This window comes from Babylonia areolata, chromosome 8 (genome assembly GCF_041734735.1).
Source record: "Babylonia areolata isolate BAREFJ2019XMU chromosome 8, ASM4173473v1, whole genome shotgun sequence".
Classification (NCBI taxonomy): Eukaryota; Metazoa; Mollusca; class Gastropoda; order Neogastropoda; family Buccinidae; genus Babylonia; species Babylonia areolata.
Window position 1 is genome coordinate 36,875,578 of NC_134883.1, and position 19,062 is coordinate 36,894,639.

Genomic DNA, 19,062 nt, shown 5'->3' on the forward strand with positions numbered 1-19,062 from the left:
GGAGAGCTGAAGCCAGTCGCATTCTGCTCAAGAAGCTTGACTCCAAAAGAGAAACACTATGCACAGATTGAAAAGGAATGTCTCGCTTCAGTCTGGGCGTGTGAAAAGTTTTCACGCTGTCTAGTAGGTTTGGAGCATTTCAAGGTTTTGACTGACCACAAGCTGCTCATTCCACTCATGAACAAGAAAGACTTAGAAGATTGCCCAGTGAGATGTCAACGCATGTTGATGAGACTTTTGAAATTCAACGTCACAGCTGAGTATATGCCAGGGAAAAAGATGATCATCGCCAACACACTTACAGTCAACAGAAAACTGACAGTGACGTGAAAGACATGGAACTACAAGATGATGTCGAGATTCATGTGGATTCTGTGAAGTCATCGTGGCCAGTATCTGACCACAAACTGGAGGAAATTGCCCGGGAGAGCGCAAAAGATCCGCTAATCAAGGCAGCAATTCAGTACACACAGAATGGATGGCCCAAATACATGGCTGATGTGGAGATTGGTATTCGAGATTTGTACTCGCTTCGAAATGAACTGAGCGAAAGTAACGGTCTCCTACTGAGAGGCAACAGGATCATCATTCCTCAGAGTATGAGAAAAGACATCATTGACAAATTTCATGCCGGACATTAAGGGATCAACAAATGCCGAGAACGAGCAAAAATGTCGGTCTGGTGGCCTGGTATCAACGAAACAATCACTTAAACAGTAGAAAACTGTCATCACTGCCTGGAGGGTAGGCCGACTCAAAGAAAGGAACTCATCCCGACAGAACTCCCAGACCATCCATTCCAAAGGGTAGTGGTGGACTTGTGTGAATTCAAAGAAAGAAACTACTTAGTCCTCATCAACTACTACTCTCGCTACCTGGAGATTGATCAGTTGACCAGCATGCATTCAACAACAGTTATCGATAGAATGAAAAACATTTTCTCCAGACATGGAGTGCCAGAGACAGTCATCACAGACAATGGGACACAGTTCACATCTTGTGAATTTCAAAAGTTTGCTTCTGACAGGGGATTTTCTCACAAGACGTCAAGTCCTCCTCACCCTCAGTCCAACGGAGAAGCAGAACGACCTGTGCAGCTCACTAAGAAAATCTTGGCACAGCAAGACCCATTTGGGGGATTATTGGCTGACAGGGCAACACCCTCGTCTGCAATGAGGAAAAGTACATCAGAACTTCTGTTCAATCGCCAGATCAGGACAACACTGCCTGCACTGCCAGAAAATCTGCAACCAGCAACAATGGGGAAATCAGCATTTCAAAAGGATGCAGCCAGAAAGAAACAGAACAAAATAACTATAATGCAAATCATGGAGCACAGTCACTACCAGAGCTCAAGCCGGGTGACCAAGTTCTCCAAAAACTGGACAATGAGAAGAAATGGACAAACCCAGGCATTGTTGTGAAGCAGTTTTCCCCATGGTCCTACTTGATTGCCACTTCAAAGGGCCAAATCCGATGCAACAGCCGTCATCTCAAGCTGATGAAAGACACCAGTCATCATGGTCAGGTCGATCAAGGGCTCAGCCGAGCCGAGGTAGCAGGACAGAGTCCAATGTCTTGTATGCCTGATCCTGGTCCTTCCCCTGCCAAGTCCATGTCCCTGAATCCTGACCAATTATTCCCTTTCCTATACCCGCAATCCCTGTCCAAACCTGACCAGAACATGCAGTCTCCAAGAAAGCTGCAGTCCAGAGGTCTTCATGTTCCTGCAACAGGCGCCGTTACTCACTCTGGCGCCTCATCTTCTGATGGTACGAGCCTGGTGTTGCCGACAAAGCAGTCCCCTGGGGTGTCGCCGAAGCAGCGGTCCCCTGGTGCCAGTGGCCGTGGTGCCAGCAGCCGTGGTCCAGCCTGCATTCCTGGTTCTCCACCCGCCGTGATGTCTTCACTGCTGGTGACAACCCGCAGTGGACACCAGATCAATAGACCAGCCCGGTTGCAGGACTGAACCGGCTTCCAGTCCAGTTTTCATAAAAAGGGCAGTGCAATTTTAATTCATTTTGTTTCGTTTTGTTAGTTGCCCACAATGACAAACATTCGTGTTCAAGGTATGAACATTTGCTGAAAGCTAAAAAGACATCATGTTTGAAAAACAATCATGTTTATTTTGAAATATGCCCGTGCACTCCTAATCCTCACAGACTCTAAATTTTATCGACAATTGATGTCCATCAATCCGAAGGAAGGGAAATATAGCGTGGTTCGTTTGGAGCCTTTGTCAATTGCGTTCGTTCGCGTAGTAATAGATTTCCGTCGTTTCCGATATACAGGTCCGACATACGGGAACTTGGGAGTACTCACACTAGCCGGTCTTGTCATGAACACATGGAAAATAAATGCTTAGTTCAATCCAACATTACGGTGTTCAGTCGTGATTGTATGGCGAGAACTCTTGTGATCCAACTATCATTAGTGTGGAAAACACTACTGAGACGAACTGAAGTAATCCATGGGAAAACGATGATGAAGCACAGGAGTGAGTATGTGTGTGAGAGTGTGAATATGTATAGAGACGATGACACAGAAACACAGTCACTAAGCTGATGACGACAAGGGTAAGCAGAAGGTAGCGACGATGATGTAGAAAAACAAGTGGTGACGACGGCAATGACGAAGGTGAGTTGGTGATGAAGACGACAAGACTAGAAACGACGAACTGAAGTATGACAACGAAGACGAATGTAGAATTTCCAGTTGAATCTTGAAGACCAGAGAACTCTGGCGATGGAAGGCAGAGGAAGGCGGTAATAACCAACTGAGGCCAAAACCACGGAAGTCAAAGGCGGGCAGTGGGAGCCAAAGGAAGACAGTAGATGGTCAGTGGAAGTCAAAGGAAGACGACGGAAGTAGGAACACTTCAAACACTGGATATAGTCTATTATCCACTGGTAGGATTCACTCCTGCTCTCCCCCTAGCCCTCCACAATGAACAATAACAGAAACAGAGACTTTTATTCTGCAACTTGCTCCTTCCGGCATTACAAGACAAGTGTCTTATAAGGTCAAAATTCCCAAACAAAGGAATAACATGAGGTAACAAAACTGACATGAACAGTCAACAACTGTTAAAAAGTTGGAATCTCACAAGGCAAACAAAAACTGTAACTAAAAGTCACTGAAATGTTGGAATCTCGCAACGGCAAACAAAAAACAACAACAAAACTGTAACAACTGTTACTGTCTTTTTTTTTTCTCTCCCCCTAAAAAAAAAAGAAAAGAAAAAAAGTTCAAACACTGTGGAGATTTTTACGTTTATGGTGTTGACTGACGGGTATCCACTCGGAGTGGTGTGTGCATGGTGAGTGTCCGGCTGTGCGGGTCCACCGTCTATGGGATCAGCCTTGTCTTCCTCACTCTCAGCTGACGGGAGATGCCTGGGGGAAGGTTTGAAGAAACTGCTGTTCCTGGTCACGCGCTGGGCACCTCGCTGAGCAGTCAGCATGCTTCCCTTCTTGCTGATGACAACAAGAGGGGTGGGCTTGTAGGGTGTGTCAGCCTTGGCTGGGTGTGAATTCTTCAGAAGTAAGGGATCGCCGACAGCGATGGGGGAGGGTTTGGCGTATGCCTTGTCCGCGTACAGCTTCATGCGAGCTTTTTGCTCTGCGTCCCTGTTGCGCATGGCACTGTCATCCTGGCGTTCAGCTGGCAATTCCGGCAGCCTTGTCCTGATGGGGCACTGGAACAATACCGTGGCTAGGGCCACTCCTGTTGTGCAGTGTAGCGTCGTGTGGTAGTCTAGCAGGAAGCAGTGTACATCCTGATGGAAGTTTGGCATTGTGGAGCTTTTGACCACTTTCTTCACAGTTCGCATGATGTGTTCAGTCTCTCCATTGGCACGCGGCCACTCAGGTGTGATCTTGTGGTGGTGGATGCCTTGGTGATTGCAGTATACTGCGAAGTCATGGGAGTTGAATGGCGGGCCATTGTCTGTTTTCAGCATGTGCAGCATCCAGAATTCAGCAAAGATCTTGTCCAGTCTGGGGATGACTGTGTTGGCCGACGTGGAGTCTATGATGTCAATGACTAGGTAGCGGGAGTACTCGTTGGTGACCACAAGCAAGCACTGGCCGTTGGATAGGTGTCCAAACTCACAGGACAGTTCCGTCCATAGGGCTTCAGGCAGCTCGGATATCTGCAGCGGTTCCCGTGCAGTGGCTGGCGTGGCGATCTGGCATGTCATGCAGTTCTTGACCGTGGCCTCCACAGTGGCTTGCATACAGCGAAACCAAACTATCTCTCGCAGCAGGGCAACTGCTTTTACTGTCCCTTCATGGCCACTGTGCGCGATGTTGACAGCTTTCTGCTGCAGTGACGCAGGAAGAACGATCTGCCGGCCCCTTAGAATGATGCTGGCATTGTAGGCGAGTGACAGTTCAGAGTTCAGAGCGGCACAAGAACAGCATGTGAAATGTTTTCTCATCAATGTCCACACTGCATACATGCCACTGGTTGGTGGTAACGGCATCAATGACTGCATTCAGCTGTGGCTTCTGCGATTTTATCACAGGTCATTGCTTTGGGAATTGATGTTTTAACGATTAGTTCACGTAGTCTTCAGCGATCAGCACAGATTGACTGCTGGGGTCTTAGGCGACTGGGTGGCGGCTGAGGTAGTCAGTAGGGTTGTTAGTCCCAGGGTGGTAGGGTACGGTCAGTTCGTAGGGCTGCAGTGTCAGGCCCCAACGCTCGACACGAGTGGACAGCTGTGCTCGAGTGTTGTTGAACATCGTAATGAGCTGCTTAAGGTCAGTGTACACTATGAATGGGGCTCCGAAGATGTAGATGTGGAAGTGTTCACTTGCCCAAGTGACAGCCAGCACTTCTCGTTCAGTCTGTGAGTACTGCTGTTCTGTGGTGGTGAGTGCTTGGCTGGCAAACTCAATGACATGACCCTCCTGTGTCAGGACAACAGAGACACCAATGGGGCTGCCGTCAGTGTAGGTCTCCGTTGGTTTCTTGGGGTCAAAGTAGGCAAGCGTTGTAGCCTTGCTGAGCTCGCACCTGAGTGTGGACAGGGCTTCATCATGTTGTGATGTCCAGGACCATGGAGTTGCCTTCTTTGTCAGCTGGCGCAACTCATATGTCAGCGTTGCATAGTTGGGGATGTTGTGCGCTCCGCAGAAGTTCATCATCCCCAGCAGGCTGTGGACTTTTGATGCATTGGTGGGCGTAGACAGGTTGATGATGGCTTTCAGTTTGTCCTGGTCTGGGGTGATGCCTTCCTAGCCAAACACGTGGCCAAGGAACTCCAGCAACCGCTAGTTGTATACACACTTCTCAGCGTGCAGTGTCAGACCCTTCTCGTGGAGGCGTTGGAAAAGTGTGCGAAGGTTGGCGTCATGGTCTTGCTGCGAAGACCCATAGCAGAGAATGTCGTTGCTGATGTTCACAATGCCACTGAGGCCAGTCAGGACTTGGCGCATGGTCTCCTGGAAGATTTTGCTGTCAGAGTTCACCCCGATGAACATGCGGCGGTAGCAGAAGAGCCCAACATGTGTGGCGAATGTCTTATGTACCTGGACCTCTTCATTAAGCTCCAGCTGGTTGTAGCCTTGGTTCAGATATAATTTGGAGAAGACCTCTGCACCAGGCAGCATAGTTTTCAGCTCCTCGAGTGTGGGCGTAACATGTCTTTCGCGCCGTATCACCTTGTTTGCCGCACGTACGTCGACACAGACACGCACCTTCTCAGGCTGCTTGGGCTTCGGTACAACCACGACTGGTGAAACTGAAGGAGTGGGCCCTGTTGCTCATTCGATGACACCCAACTCTTCATCATGCTTGAGCTGCTCCTCGATGTCTTGCTAGACATGAAAAGAGACACGTTTGTACTGCTGGGCCACCAGCTGGATCTCACGGTCAATGTGTAGTCCGATTTTCCTCTCATTGAGTCGCCCAACGCCATGGAATAAGTCTGGGAATTCCTCCTTGTATTGGTCTGCTTGTGACTTGATATGATTCACTGTAGTCAGTAGCTTTAATGCTCTGCTCATCTCCCAGCCCAAAATGGGCCTGTCCCTGCCTTTAACAACGCATATGGTTGCACTGATGCTGGTGTGGCCATGTGAGATGACAGTGTCAAATGTTGTGAGTACAGTTTCAGTTTCAGTAGCTCAAGGAGGCGTCACTGCGTTCGGACAAATCCATATACGCTACACCACATCTGCCAAGCAGATGCCTGACCAGCAACGTAACCCAATGCATATGTTTTTACTGCATCCAGCGCCAATCTCCCCACATTCCCAGTCACATTGACCGTGAGATCCAGCTGTACAGGGATTGGGGACTGACTGCCATAGGCTGTGATCTATTTGGATGAGTGCTGGCGGAGGGGCGGCGGCGCGAGTGTGTTGTAGTCAGCTTGTGACAGCAGATTCATGGATGCAGTCTGTTAGAAGGGGAAAGATTTCCCATTGACAGTGACTGGGAATGTGGGGAGATTGGCGCTGGATGCAGCAAAAACATATGCAGTGTCAATGTCTGCACTTGGCTTGTGTTCCCATGGACTGTGTTGATGTGTGAGGCAGGCTGTGACTGACCAGCAGACTGTTGGTGAGGCGCTTGATTCTGCAGTCGCTGACTGGAGCGACATACTGAGGCAAAATGGATCATCTTGCTGCGCTTGCTGAGCGCTTGACAGGTGTTTCTTCCTCCCTGGTGCGGCCAGTTCCCTCCACAGAAGTAGCAGGACAGCCATGAGGGTTGCTGCTGCTTTCCCGATGAGCCGTTTTGACCACGTCGTACCCGGGGTCTGTTGTGTTGAACACGATGTACCTCGGACTGTGGGCCTTCTGCTGTCATGAGCTGTGCTTGTGTTGTGGTGAGCCGCAGAGTACGTGCGTAGGTCAGTAGGTCTGCCAGGCTTAGCTTTGGGTTGACAAGTCCTTTCTCACGCACCTTCTGTGATTTGCAGCTGGCTATCAGCTGTGTGACTTCTGTGTTGATGTCGTGAAACCCACAAGTTGCAGCTAGATGTTTGAGCTCAGAATAGAAATCGTCAATGTTGTCAGTTTTCTGCTCAGTGTGACAAAACATATTTCTGGAACTCCATATTTGCCTCTGGGTTGAAATGGTTGGAAATCGCTGTGCACAGCTTGGCGAAATGTGTCTCATCGTCACCTGGTTTGACGTCATCTTCTGAAAACGTATCAAGTCATCTTCTGAAAACGTATCAACAATGTCGTTTAGATCTGAGCCACCAAAAATTAGAAGCATCACCTTCTGCTGCATGTCATCTGTGATATTGTAAGCAGTGAAATAAGTTTGTTGTTGTGCAACCCACTTGCTCCAGCGAACAGTACGAACCTCCGGAACACAGTCAAAAGAAGGATAAGGTGGGGGTTAAAATACTCGTATGATACAGTATTTATGATAGAATGGACACAACCCAGAGCGTGTGGATCTTTCTTGTTTATTCTCTAGATCTTCCCACACAAAGCCGCCCAACCATTGACATGGTTTCGTATGACATAGTTTCGAACAATGTATAACATCCCCCCTTCTTTCTACAGAAGATCCAATTTAATAACATTGAAACAATCTACTCAAAATTAAATTGTTCTGTTCTTGAACAGGGAAACTGTCATTAAACTAGCACATAACTTGTGCATGCAAGAAATAACGAACACGAAAAGTAAAACAGTTTCCTTGTTTCAGTACTGCGGTGTGTGTGTGTGTGTGTGTGTGTGTGTGAACAGTCTGTTAGTGTCACTCTTCCCTGTATCTCAGGGGCTTTCTCACTTCCCTGCCAGAGCGCATGGTGTTGGGTGGGGGAGGGCTCTCTACCGTGAGTATCTGAGTGTCCGGGGAAACGGGGGAGCTCTGACTGCCTGCCGACATCGACTTGTCTGTAGCCGGTATCTCCTTTGGTCCAATGGTCTGCTGCTGTGTCGGTGCATCTCTTGACTCGGACGTGCCGGTACTTTCCTCTCCTCTGACGCGTTCGCGCAGGGCGATCCTGTTCCAGTGGAGTGTGCTGCCCGTGTACGTTCTGACGTTGTATGACCTAGGAGTGGAGGCTTTGTTCACCACCTGCCCTGGCTCCAATCTTTTGGTCTCCTGGTTCCAGATACGAATGCCTTGTCATGGGTAGAGTGGGGGGAGGTCACTGGAGGCAGATTTGTCATAATTGGCTTTCATAGTCTGTCGCCTCTCGTCCAGCTGTAGCTTGTACTGTTGATACTCAGCGAGCGGCGCTACCCGCGAGGGTAGGAGGGTGGCTATGGGACGACCGAAGAGCATTTCAGCAGGGGATGGGAGTTTGGAGTCCACAGGAGTGGCTCGGAGGTTGAGCATGGCGTGCTGGAAACCTTTTCCTTCCCTGTCACATTTCTTGATGGACTTCTTGACCGTCTGCACCTGGCGTTCTATGAAGCCGTTTGATTGGGGGTATCTTGGGGATGAGGTAATGTGCTCGATGCCGTACTTGTCCATGAGTGCTCTGAAAGGCTGGCCTTGGTACTGTGGCCCGTTGTCGCTGATAATCTGGTCAGGCCGTCCGAACATGGCGATGACCTTCTCCACTTCATCTGCTATGGCTTGGCTGGACGTGGTTTTCATCTCGGTCACGATGGGGTATTTTGAGAAATAGTCTGCAATCAGGAGGAAGTTGTGGCCTTCAATTTCAAACAGGTCTGTTCCTAATTTTCTCCAAGGGTTGTTGGGAATGTCGTGGGGAAGAAGGGGCTCATGCTGGTTTGCACTCGCGAATTCTTGGCAGGTTGCACATGATCTGACTACTTGCTCAATGTCTCTGGAGATGTTTGGCCAGTACGCACATTCTTTGGCCAGGAGTCACGTCTTCTCTAGGCCTTGGTGAGATTGATGGAGTTGTTTCAGTACATCCTGCTGGAGAACCTTGGGTATGATTACCTCCTGTCCTTTGAAGATGATCCCATCTTCTATTGCTAGCTCGTCTCTGAATGACCAGTATGGTCTGACATCTGTCGGGAGTGCTTTAATGTTATCTGGCCACCCGTGAACTATGGTCTCCATCAGGCTGTTCAGCACAGGATTGGTCTTGGTGGTTTCACGCAGCTGGTATATATAGCTTCGTGGGTGTGAAGCTTATGAAGTCGTACTGACAGAAACCAATCTCGTCCTCGGAGAGGTCTAGGCCGTCCACACGGAGGTCGAGATCAATGGATGTCTTGTCCGCCTGGGATGGAAGTCTTGACAGCGTGTCTGCGAGGGTCATGGATTTCCCGCTGTGGTACTCCACCTCGTAGTCGTATCCCTGGATCTTTTGTAGCATGCGCTGGAGACGTGGTGGGGCTTTGAGCAGTGGCTTCTGTACTATCATCTCGAGCGGTTTGTGATCTGAGATCACCTTGAAAGACCTCCCATAGAGATATGTATGGAACCGTGTGATTCCAAAGACCACCGCGAGCATCTCACGGTTGATGTTTGGGTGGTTGCTTTGTGTGGAGTCAAGTGACTTGGATGCGAAGGTGACCGGATACCCATCCTGAATGATGGCTGCACCCAGGCCCTTCATGGAACTGTCGACCTCCAGCACAGTCGGTTTCTTTGGGTCATAGAACTTGAGGCATGTGGTTGATGACACCAGTTTCTTGAGGTTGTTGAAGCAGTGGATGAGGTCTTCTGACATGATGAATGGCACGTCTTTTTTCAACAGCTCCCTCAGCGGCTGTGACTCCTTGCTGAAATTTGGGATGAACGTCGACAGATACGTCATCATGCCGAGGAATCTCTGTAAGTCTTCTTTGTTTTGAGGGATTGGCATGCTCTGAATGCCCTGGATTTTGGCTGGATCTGGGTAAATCCCGTCCTTGGAGTATATATTCCCAAAGAAGATCTCTTCCTTGCGTATGTCGCACTTTTCTGAATTGAAAACGAGCCCACACTGTTTGGCTCTTTCCATCAAGCGCCTGAGGTTGTCGTCGTGCTCCTGCACATTCTTGCCATGCACGCACACATCGTCTGTGATGCCGGTCACGCCTGGAAGGTCTTCCAGGATCTCGTCCATTCTTGCTTGAAAAATGTCTTGCGATACACGCAGTCCAAAGGGGAGTGAAAAATGTCTTGCGATACACGCAGTCCAAAGGGGAGTCGTTTCCAACAATAACGACCAAAGGGCGTTCGGAACGTGGTAAACAGTTGGCTTGGTTCGTCGAGGTGGACTGACCAGTACCCTGCCTTGGCGTCCATCTTGCTGAATACTGACGATCCAGTGAATTTGGGATTGATCTCTTCTAGCGTAGGGATTTTGTGGGGACATCGCTTCAATGCTGCGTTGAGCTTCTGGGGATCAATACAGATACGGAGAGTAATCTTTTTTCACTGAGTAGGCTAGGCTGGAGAACCAGTCTGTGTGCTCTTTGACCTTGTGGATGACTCCCTGCTTAACCATTTTCTCCAGCTCTTCTTCTATCTGTTCCTCGAGGTGCACAGAACATTTTCTTGGGGGATTGATGGAGGGTTCTGCTCCCAGTTTGGTGTATAGCTGGGCTGGGTTTTGGAAGTCCCCAAGAGTGTCAAACTGGCCTGGGTAAGCCTGCTTTAGGCTTTCAACTGATGAAACGTCTGTTATGCTGATTTCGCTGCAGTTGATAGTCACCAACCTCAACTTCTCACAGGTAGGCAGACTGATGATGCCTGGGCCTTCTACGTCTACCACGTAGAACTTGGCTTTAGTGAGCTTGCCCTTGTGACTGAGCTCAAGCTCGAGGTTACCATGGCAAGGAATCTTCTGCCCGTTGTACGCCGTCAGCTTTGTGTTCTTGACAGGTGTGACAATTTTGGATGGATCACGTTTTCCATACAGCTTCCTGTATGTCTGTAGAGTTAGATTGTTACCAGATGCCCCAGTGTCAATTTTCAGCTTAATTGGTATCTTGCCCGTCTTTCCTGGGGCTACGACATCCATCGTTGTGAAAGCTTCACTACGGACGCTGGAAATGTTGATTGTGTCATGTTGAATGTCGTCATCACTTGTGTCTTCAGTTTCCGACGCCATGTCGTGAATTTTCTTTCTGCCTTTGGTTTTCTTTTTGCTATCACTGTTTGGTATGCGGGCCAGGTCTTCTCTCTTTCTCTGCATGCTCATCGCCAATGTCCTTTCTTTCCACAATGGTGACAGGTGCTGTCGAACGCTGGGCATTTCCGTGGATCATGGGAAGTATTACAATTCCCACATGACCTGGTTTTCTGTACGTGCTTGTCGCTAAGCAGGTCGAGCTTGTGTTCCCCTGTGCTAGGGTTGAGTTGCTGAAGCTTGCTGCATCCGGCAACTATGGCTTGGTATCGTCTGCCTTCAGCAAGAGCGTCGGCCAGCTTGTACCCTTTTGCCTTTCCCAGCAGGTCGCGTTGGAAGTCCTCAAGTGGAGTGGATGCTATAGTCAGTTCTATCAGTCTCTCTTCCATCTCTGTTTGGTCAAACTCGCACTTCATGGCCAGAGTGTGCACTCGCAGGATGAAATCATCCAGAGTTTCATCCTCGCGTTGCCGACACTCCATCAGATGTAAGCGGTGGACTCTGAAGTTGATCTTGGGCTTGAGTTGGGATTCGAAGAACTCCCACAGCTTGTCTGGTTTGCGTTTGTCCTCCTCTCACAGGCCGGACACTTGCAGTCGTCTGGTGCCCTCGTCACCTATGCCGCGCAAGATCTTGAGCGCTTTTTTGTTATCGTTCTCGATCTCTTCGCCACAATTTTTTACAAGACAGACAATTCCAGGTGAGACTCGGCACCACCCTGTCCGACATTCACGAGCGGGAGCTGGGTGTCCCGCAAGAGAGCATCCTGTCGCCGGCTCTTTTCAGCATCAAAATTAATGACATCGTTCAATCCGTTCAGAAGGGATCGGACAGCTCGCTGTTCGTGGACGATTTTGCCTTATATGCAACTGGCAGCACGTATGCCAGCATCCAGCGACAGCTTCAGCTCTGCGTCAACAAAATCCAGTGTTGGGCAGAGGAGAATGGCTTCACATTTTCGTCCTCCAAAACTGAATGCATCCATTTTCATAATTTTCGCCAGTTCTATCCGGACCCTGAAATCTGTCTGGGAAAATCCACCATCCCGGCGGTCAAGGAAGCTAGATTTTTAGGGGTCGTCTTTGATCAGAAGCTGAACTTCCTCAGCCATATTAAACAGCTGAAAGTATCTTGCCAAAAAGCCCTGAACATCATCCGAGTTGTGGCACACACGAACTGGGGTGCTGATAAGAGAACTCTCTTGCACCTCTACAGAGCCCTGGTCCGGTCCAAACTGGATTATGGAAGTGTAGTATACGGCTCAGCCAGACCGTCCTACCTGAAACTGTTGGACCCTGTACACCACCAAGGGCTCCGTCTCAGCTTAGGTGCTTTCCGCACCACCCCTGAGCACAGCCTGTACGCAGAGGCGGGGGAACCGCCTCTTTCCAACCGCAGACTGAAGCTGACCCTGAATTATTATTTGAAATTGTTTTCTGAACCTACAAACCCTGCTTACGACGCTGTATTCAACAACCCTTTCGATAAGAAATTTACAGACAACCCAAACTGCATACCTCCTCTCGGACTCCGCATTCAGCCGCACTTAGAAAATGCCGATCTGGATGTCGGTGGCATCTCAGATTTCTCTAAGTTCCCTGACAGCCCTCCATGGACCTTTACAACACCTGAGGTCCGATTCGATCTGGCCTCATACCGTAAAGACACCACCAGTTCTCTGGCCTACAGAACTTACTTTTCGGAACTCTGCCACAAATTCCCCACTTTTCAAAGTATCTTCACTGACGGTTCCAAGTCAGAGGACGGAGTCGCTGCATCTGCATTCTGTCCCGCCTTTCCTGACCGGCCCTCAACGGAACACATCCTGTCTGACAGCTTGGTGTACACTGCGGAACTGACCGCACTGGTTCTGGCGGTAAAAATGGTTCTCTCTTCGAAACAAAAGAGATTCATGATCTTTTCCGACTCCCTGTCAGCCCTGGAGGCGATTGCCTGCAGGAATATTACTCATCCCAAACTGCTGGAATTTTATGAAGATTTTACTCTTGCAACGAAGAAAGGATACGAGGTTGTGTTGGCCTGGGTTCCTGGACATGTTGGCAATCGTGGTAACGAAAGGGCGGACCTGCTGGCCAGGAACGCTGTAAAGAAAGAATTTTCCAGATCCTTTGTACCATATACAGACATGAAGCGGAAGGTGAACACTTACGTTAAGGATCTTTGGCAAGAGGAGTGGAACACCCAGACGGACAACAAGCTCTTCCAGATCCGTCCGGACCTAAAAGAGACCCTCCCTTCGGGGGTGAAGAACAGAAAGGAGGAGTCTGTGCTGTGCAGACTGCGTACGGGGCACACTTTTTTTTACTCATTCTTACTTGTTGAAGGGGGAAGAGGCCCCTCGATGCATTCCCTGTGATGAGCCTCTCACCGTGAAACACGTGCTCCTTGACTGTTGGGATCTGCATGACGTTACACGGCGGTTTCTTTGAAGACTTTGTTTCGTGATGTCCCTCCGTGGGCGCTGATGGACTTCTTAAAAGAAGTGAACATTTTTAACCAGATTTGAAGGTTTTAAACTATGGAAGTTTTTTTTTAACTTTGGAGTGGAAAGTTTGAAGTGGTGACTCGTTTTAATTGGTTGTTTTTTTTATCCTTGTAGTAGTTATTAACGCGGCGATAGCCTTGAGATGGCCTTAGTGGTCGGCGAGGCTCTAAGCACCATAATTTCATTTCATTTCGATCTCTTCGTCTTCACAGTATACGGAGATATTGCTTTTGAACAATTGTAAAGCTTCCTCGTGATTGTCAGTAGCCCAATTCATTTGAGGTATATGCGTGCAGCAGCCATGATTGTGTAATGTGTATGGCTGCAAGAGAGATATTTACGTCTGTTTGATGTGTCACCAGTCTGTCTCGTATCGTGTGGGTTACTCTTTGGCGATAAAAGACGTCATAGCAGCGCCGTTTTGCATCATCGTTATGTCACGTCGAGATATCGCAGCTATACAAACTGTTCTTGTATTGTGCATTGATCTATACAATGGCGATTTAGCGTCTTTTTCGTTTTCTTCAAACGTTTATGTTTACTTGTGGTTAGAAGCGTTGAACTGCCAGTATCCCACCGCTGCCACCATGAAATACTCGTATGATACAGTATTTATGATAGAATGGACACAGATGGACACAACCCAGAGCGTGTGGATCTTTCTTGTTTATTCTCTAGATCTTCCCACACAAAGCCGCCCAACCATTGACATGGTTTCGTATGACATAGTTTCGTACAATGTATAACAGGGGTGAGGCCTCCATTTTTCAACAGACCAGTAGGTTTATTTAAGTTTATTTAAGTGGAATACAAAAAGTCACTCCTCATCGCCAATATAGTGTTTGCGTCGCAGTTGCTGTAACTGCTGCTTGTTTTGCTTGTTTGCATGAGCCACACTCACTTATATAATAAACACATGAATTTGAATGAGTTTGCAGAGACTTTTATTCTGCACCTCGCTCCTTCCAGCATTACAAGACAAGTGTTTTATAAGGTCAAAATTCCCAAACAAAGGAAGATTTCACAACACTACAGCCATATTTACCTCTGCTTTGTGGGAAGTCACCTTTGGCAGATAGTAAGGGTAAATTGCCTTCAGGTTTGCAGAACCTCAGGTAGGCTCTTGCCTTCCTGAATACCTGATACTGCTAACCCTCGGGCAGTTTGCCCTGCCTCAGGCAGATTTCCCGCAGGCACACATTTACCCGCAAGCACGATGGTCTCTTGAATACGGCCCTGTGTCTTGAAGATGAGGAGTGACTTTTTGTGTTCGCTAAGCACTCAAAATTGACGTATCGAGACTGGCAGACGTCATTATAGTCCACATGACTTATTACGTGTGTAGCTGCGAAGTAAGTGCACTCTGCAGATGATAAATGACGGAATGCCCGAAATTCGAAGAACATCGAAACTGTTCACTCCATTTATTTCTGCAAGTAGCTGAAAAGCAGGGACAATGTGTCAGAATGCGAAAGTGGGCCCCAGATTTGACAAGTTGCTGACTCTCATCAATGCTTTGCCACTGAAGCTTTTTTAAATTTTATTTTATTTTATTTTATTTTTTGTCACACTGTGGTGCAGTGTGAAGTAAAAGAGCATGCACAGACGAGAATCCCCGGGATTTCTTAGACGATGGGTTAGCTGCCTGAGAGCACCGCGCGTGTCTTGAATATGAAGATAACTTGGCCTTCACGTTAAACTGTACCCGCGGGTCCTTACCATGTCAAAGGTAGCTTGCCTGAAGGCAAAATGAATTTTATCTTGAATACGGCCCCAGGACAGTAAAATGGTAAATTCTAATTGAGCCGTTGAGGTATGAACGGGATACATTGTCAATCAATAGTTTGTGTAACATCTCGAGAAATTTAAATAGAAATATTGCTTAATGTTAACCACTTTAGTTATTCATAGATGTGCGGAGGAAAGTTAACACTATTCTTGTGGAAATGTTATAACATGACTGGAATTATTTCCGCTCCATATTGTAAAATCGGTCGTTCCTGTGCATCAAATAGTTTCGTAAAAGGTTTCACTGAGTTATTTTCAGATTTGTACAAAATGCTCAAAATACCCAAAACTGCTGCCTTTGAAACCAAATCGTGACATGGAAATTTTATTGTTAAGTAGATACCAAAGTATTTAAATGTGTTTACAACAGACTTTTTTTCCGTTGCCATTATGTCATCTTTCATGAACGGGCATAACATTACTATTTTCTACATTTCCTTTCAACTGAAGTTTTTCAGCAGTATTCTAGACGGAGGTTTCAGGTAACAACACAATGTTATCTGCGAAAAGAAGTATAACTAACTCCACAAGAAATTCTCAATGGGGAGTGATGGCATAGAGGTAATGCGTCCGCATAGGAAGCGAGAGAACAATCCACTTCGATAGGAAAAAACAAATAAAACTGCACGCAGGAAAAAAATGCAAAAAAGGGTGGCGTTGTGTGTAGCGACGCGCTCTCCCTGGGGAGAGCAGCCCGAATTTCACACAGAGAAATCTGTTGTGATAAAAAAAAATACAAATACACATACAAATACAAATGAAAGTGAACCATGTCTGCAATTATTTGTTATATCTGACTCCAAGTCATATACCTATATGAAAAAAGATTACGATACCGGACTACATACATCTCACAACGTATTTGCATGGCATACAACTTTGTTGGTTTCTTCGGACATCTCCAAGTTGAAACTTGTACTTCAGTAATATGGAGAATTCAGAATTCAAATGTGTATACGCATACATCAACACGTGCATACACGAACAAAAACATCTACATATACACGCATATACACACATGAACGCACGTATCTACACCCACACAAATATCTCTCTCCCATCCACAACGGTCGGACTGTCATTCTGTTCTTTTGCCCTAGCCTTTTTTCTTCTCGCTGTATTCCCTGTTGGTTTCTTTTCCACCACAGGTTCATTCTTTTTGCTTTTGTTTCACACTTTTTATATCCTAGTTCACTTGTGTCGAAATTCTCGTGTGACATCTCCAAGTTGAAACTTGTACTTCAGTAATATGGACAATTCAGATTTGGCATTTGGCGGGATTTATGATTGGTAAATATCGTTTTGGAACTGTCATTTCAACAAACCATCTCTACTAGTCTTTGTGAACAAGAGGTACGCTATGGGTGTTCACTGGATGCACATCTGCCATGTGTCAACTTAAATTCGTAGAGTAGCCTGTCTTAAGTGTTCCCCATTTTTTTTACTTATGCACTACGTACAAAATATAATATACAGCGTGTATAAAGCCATAAACTGGAGTGTAGTCACCATGGAATCTTGTCTGGTTCACCAGACAGTACATGTGTACGCAGTGCTGACACGACACATTTAGTCTTTTTTTACCTTGTCAAAAATTTGTAGAGTAATTCATTTTTGACTCACTTGTGTAAACAAAGTGAGTATGTTTTAACCCGGTGTTCGGTTGTCTGTGTGTGTGTGTGTGTGTCCGTGGTAAACTTTAACACTGACATTTTCTCTGCAAATACTTTGTCAGCTGACACCAAATTTGGCATAAAAATAGGAAAAATTCAGTTCTTTCCAGTCATCTTGTTTAAAACAATATTGCACCTCTGGGATGGGCAAAAAAAAAAAAAAAAAAAAAAATGAAGCCTGATTATATGCTAACTGTATTTACTGTTATATTTATATTTTTTGTATTCTCTAAACTTGGCACTTCGATCTGATATTCTGACACAACAACAAGAGCAGTCATTATTATTATTTTTTGTTCAAACAGGAACTTCTTTTGCAAAGCATGGAAGTTTTATTTATTTTGCAAACGTTTTGGTGCAGATAGTAAAAAAGGGAAATTACTCCGTAATTAATGCTAGGGGACTTAATTTGCTTTAAACTGATCTTTCTCATCTTAAACATTACATTTTGAAATTATACTCGATACATAAAAAAGCTTGTGTGTTTTACTCTCAGTGTACAGGGCTTTCACTATGTTCATTCGCCCAAGTGGTCTTTTTCGGAAAATACTAAAATCAATATGACGAGTGGACTTTACAGATCTGTTGGCTGAGCCCTGAAGGTCATGGGCAAAAATCAATTGCTACATATATTTATACACATTCAAAGCGCGTGCTCATATTCTTCGCGAACGCGAACGACGCCATTTTGTTTCAAGTTGCTGACCTGCCCGTTCAATCCTATATTCAATGGACAATACACGATAACATGTGATGGACAGTTGGAGAAGGAGACCGTTAAATATTTATTCAGAGAAAGATTTGTGAACGCCTCATCACTTACTGGATTATGCCCCAAACTGCCATAAAAATATTCACAGAATCAGTCGGAATTCACAGTTAAAAATTGTAAACCATGCGAGTTAATACCCTTGAACTGATCGCGATGAAACGAAAAAATTTCCAGTTTTGACTTTTCTCAAAATGAAGTCCTTTTCACTTCTTACGACGTTTAGAAGTACTTGTACTTGGCTCTACATGTTATTAGTTTAACAAAATACTAAATTTTCATATCAACTTTAAAACTATAAAACTAGAATGAACATAAAAGAGAAATTGAATCGATCGTGTCGTACCAAATTCCCGGCGGTTGTAACTAAACTTGTTCATTTATCTAGATCTAGTGAAAACGGCTAAATGTTGCAGTGTGATTGCGGTGATAGCCATTAAAAATAATTTTTTATTGCCCTTAAAGATTTTTTGAATGCCCAAGATACACCAGAATAATATGATTTAAACAGCGTTCTCACTCCGAATACCGCAATTGATTTATCGCCCTTGTAAAAAAGTATGTTCAAATCTTAAATTTTAGAACGTCAGTTAAGGAGCCACGATAGTGTAATGGATAAGGCAGTTTCTTCTCACCTGAACACGCGGGGTTCGAATCTGGTTAGGATTTTTTTTTTTTTTTTTTTTTTTTTAATCGCGAAGCTTTACAATAACAAATACAGAACACATTTTAACGATTAGATTTTTTTAAAAGTGTATCACAAGTGAGTCTTGAAGGCCTTGCTTCTCTTGTTTTTAATAAAAGTAATAGAAATGAAAGGAAACTAACACACGCTAGGCAAACGTAACTTGGAGGTCCCATGCGCGGGGTAGGACTAAAAGTAGCAGTACAACCACTAAAAGGAACACTGACTGACACCATACCTTCTTCGTAGACAGTCTGCCCGTTGATGTCCACCACGGTGATCTGGGTCAGCCCCATCATCTCCTCCTCCGCCTGTGGCTGGTCCTGGTAGTCCTGCAGCACGTCCGGGATGTAGTTGGTGCCTGGCCTGGAGAACAACACACCATTACTTTGTTAGCATTGACATGCTGCTTGTCTCTGTCTGTCTCCGTGTGTCTTGTCTGGGTCTCTCCTCTCTGTCTGTGTTCTTCGTCATCTGCACTCTCTTGCTCTCTCTCTCTTTGTCTCCTTGTTTCTCTTAGTACTCCCTCCCTCTCTGTCTGTCTCCCTCGAAAGCATGTTTACATTTTGAGAAAGCTTGGATACCACTGACAGAGTTATCCCCCAAAAAGCCGATGTTCATGGA

At 46.3% G+C, this 19,062-nt stretch overlaps 1 protein-coding gene across 6 annotated transcripts in view; it reads right to left on the reverse strand.

Annotated features, from left to right (window-relative positions):
• Positions 1–19,062, reverse strand: part of LOC143284775 (hepatocyte growth factor receptor-like) — a 231,207-nt gene that overhangs the window by 59,008 nt on the left and 153,137 nt on the right. For all 6 annotated transcript variants that reach the window (XM_076591767.1, XM_076591766.1, XM_076591762.1 and 3 more), the window contains one exon: positions 18,677–18,804. In XM_076591767.1, the coding sequence (XP_076447882.1) occupies positions 18,677–18,804 (128 nt within the window). The remainder of the gene's footprint in view (positions 1–18,676; positions 18,805–19,062) is intronic.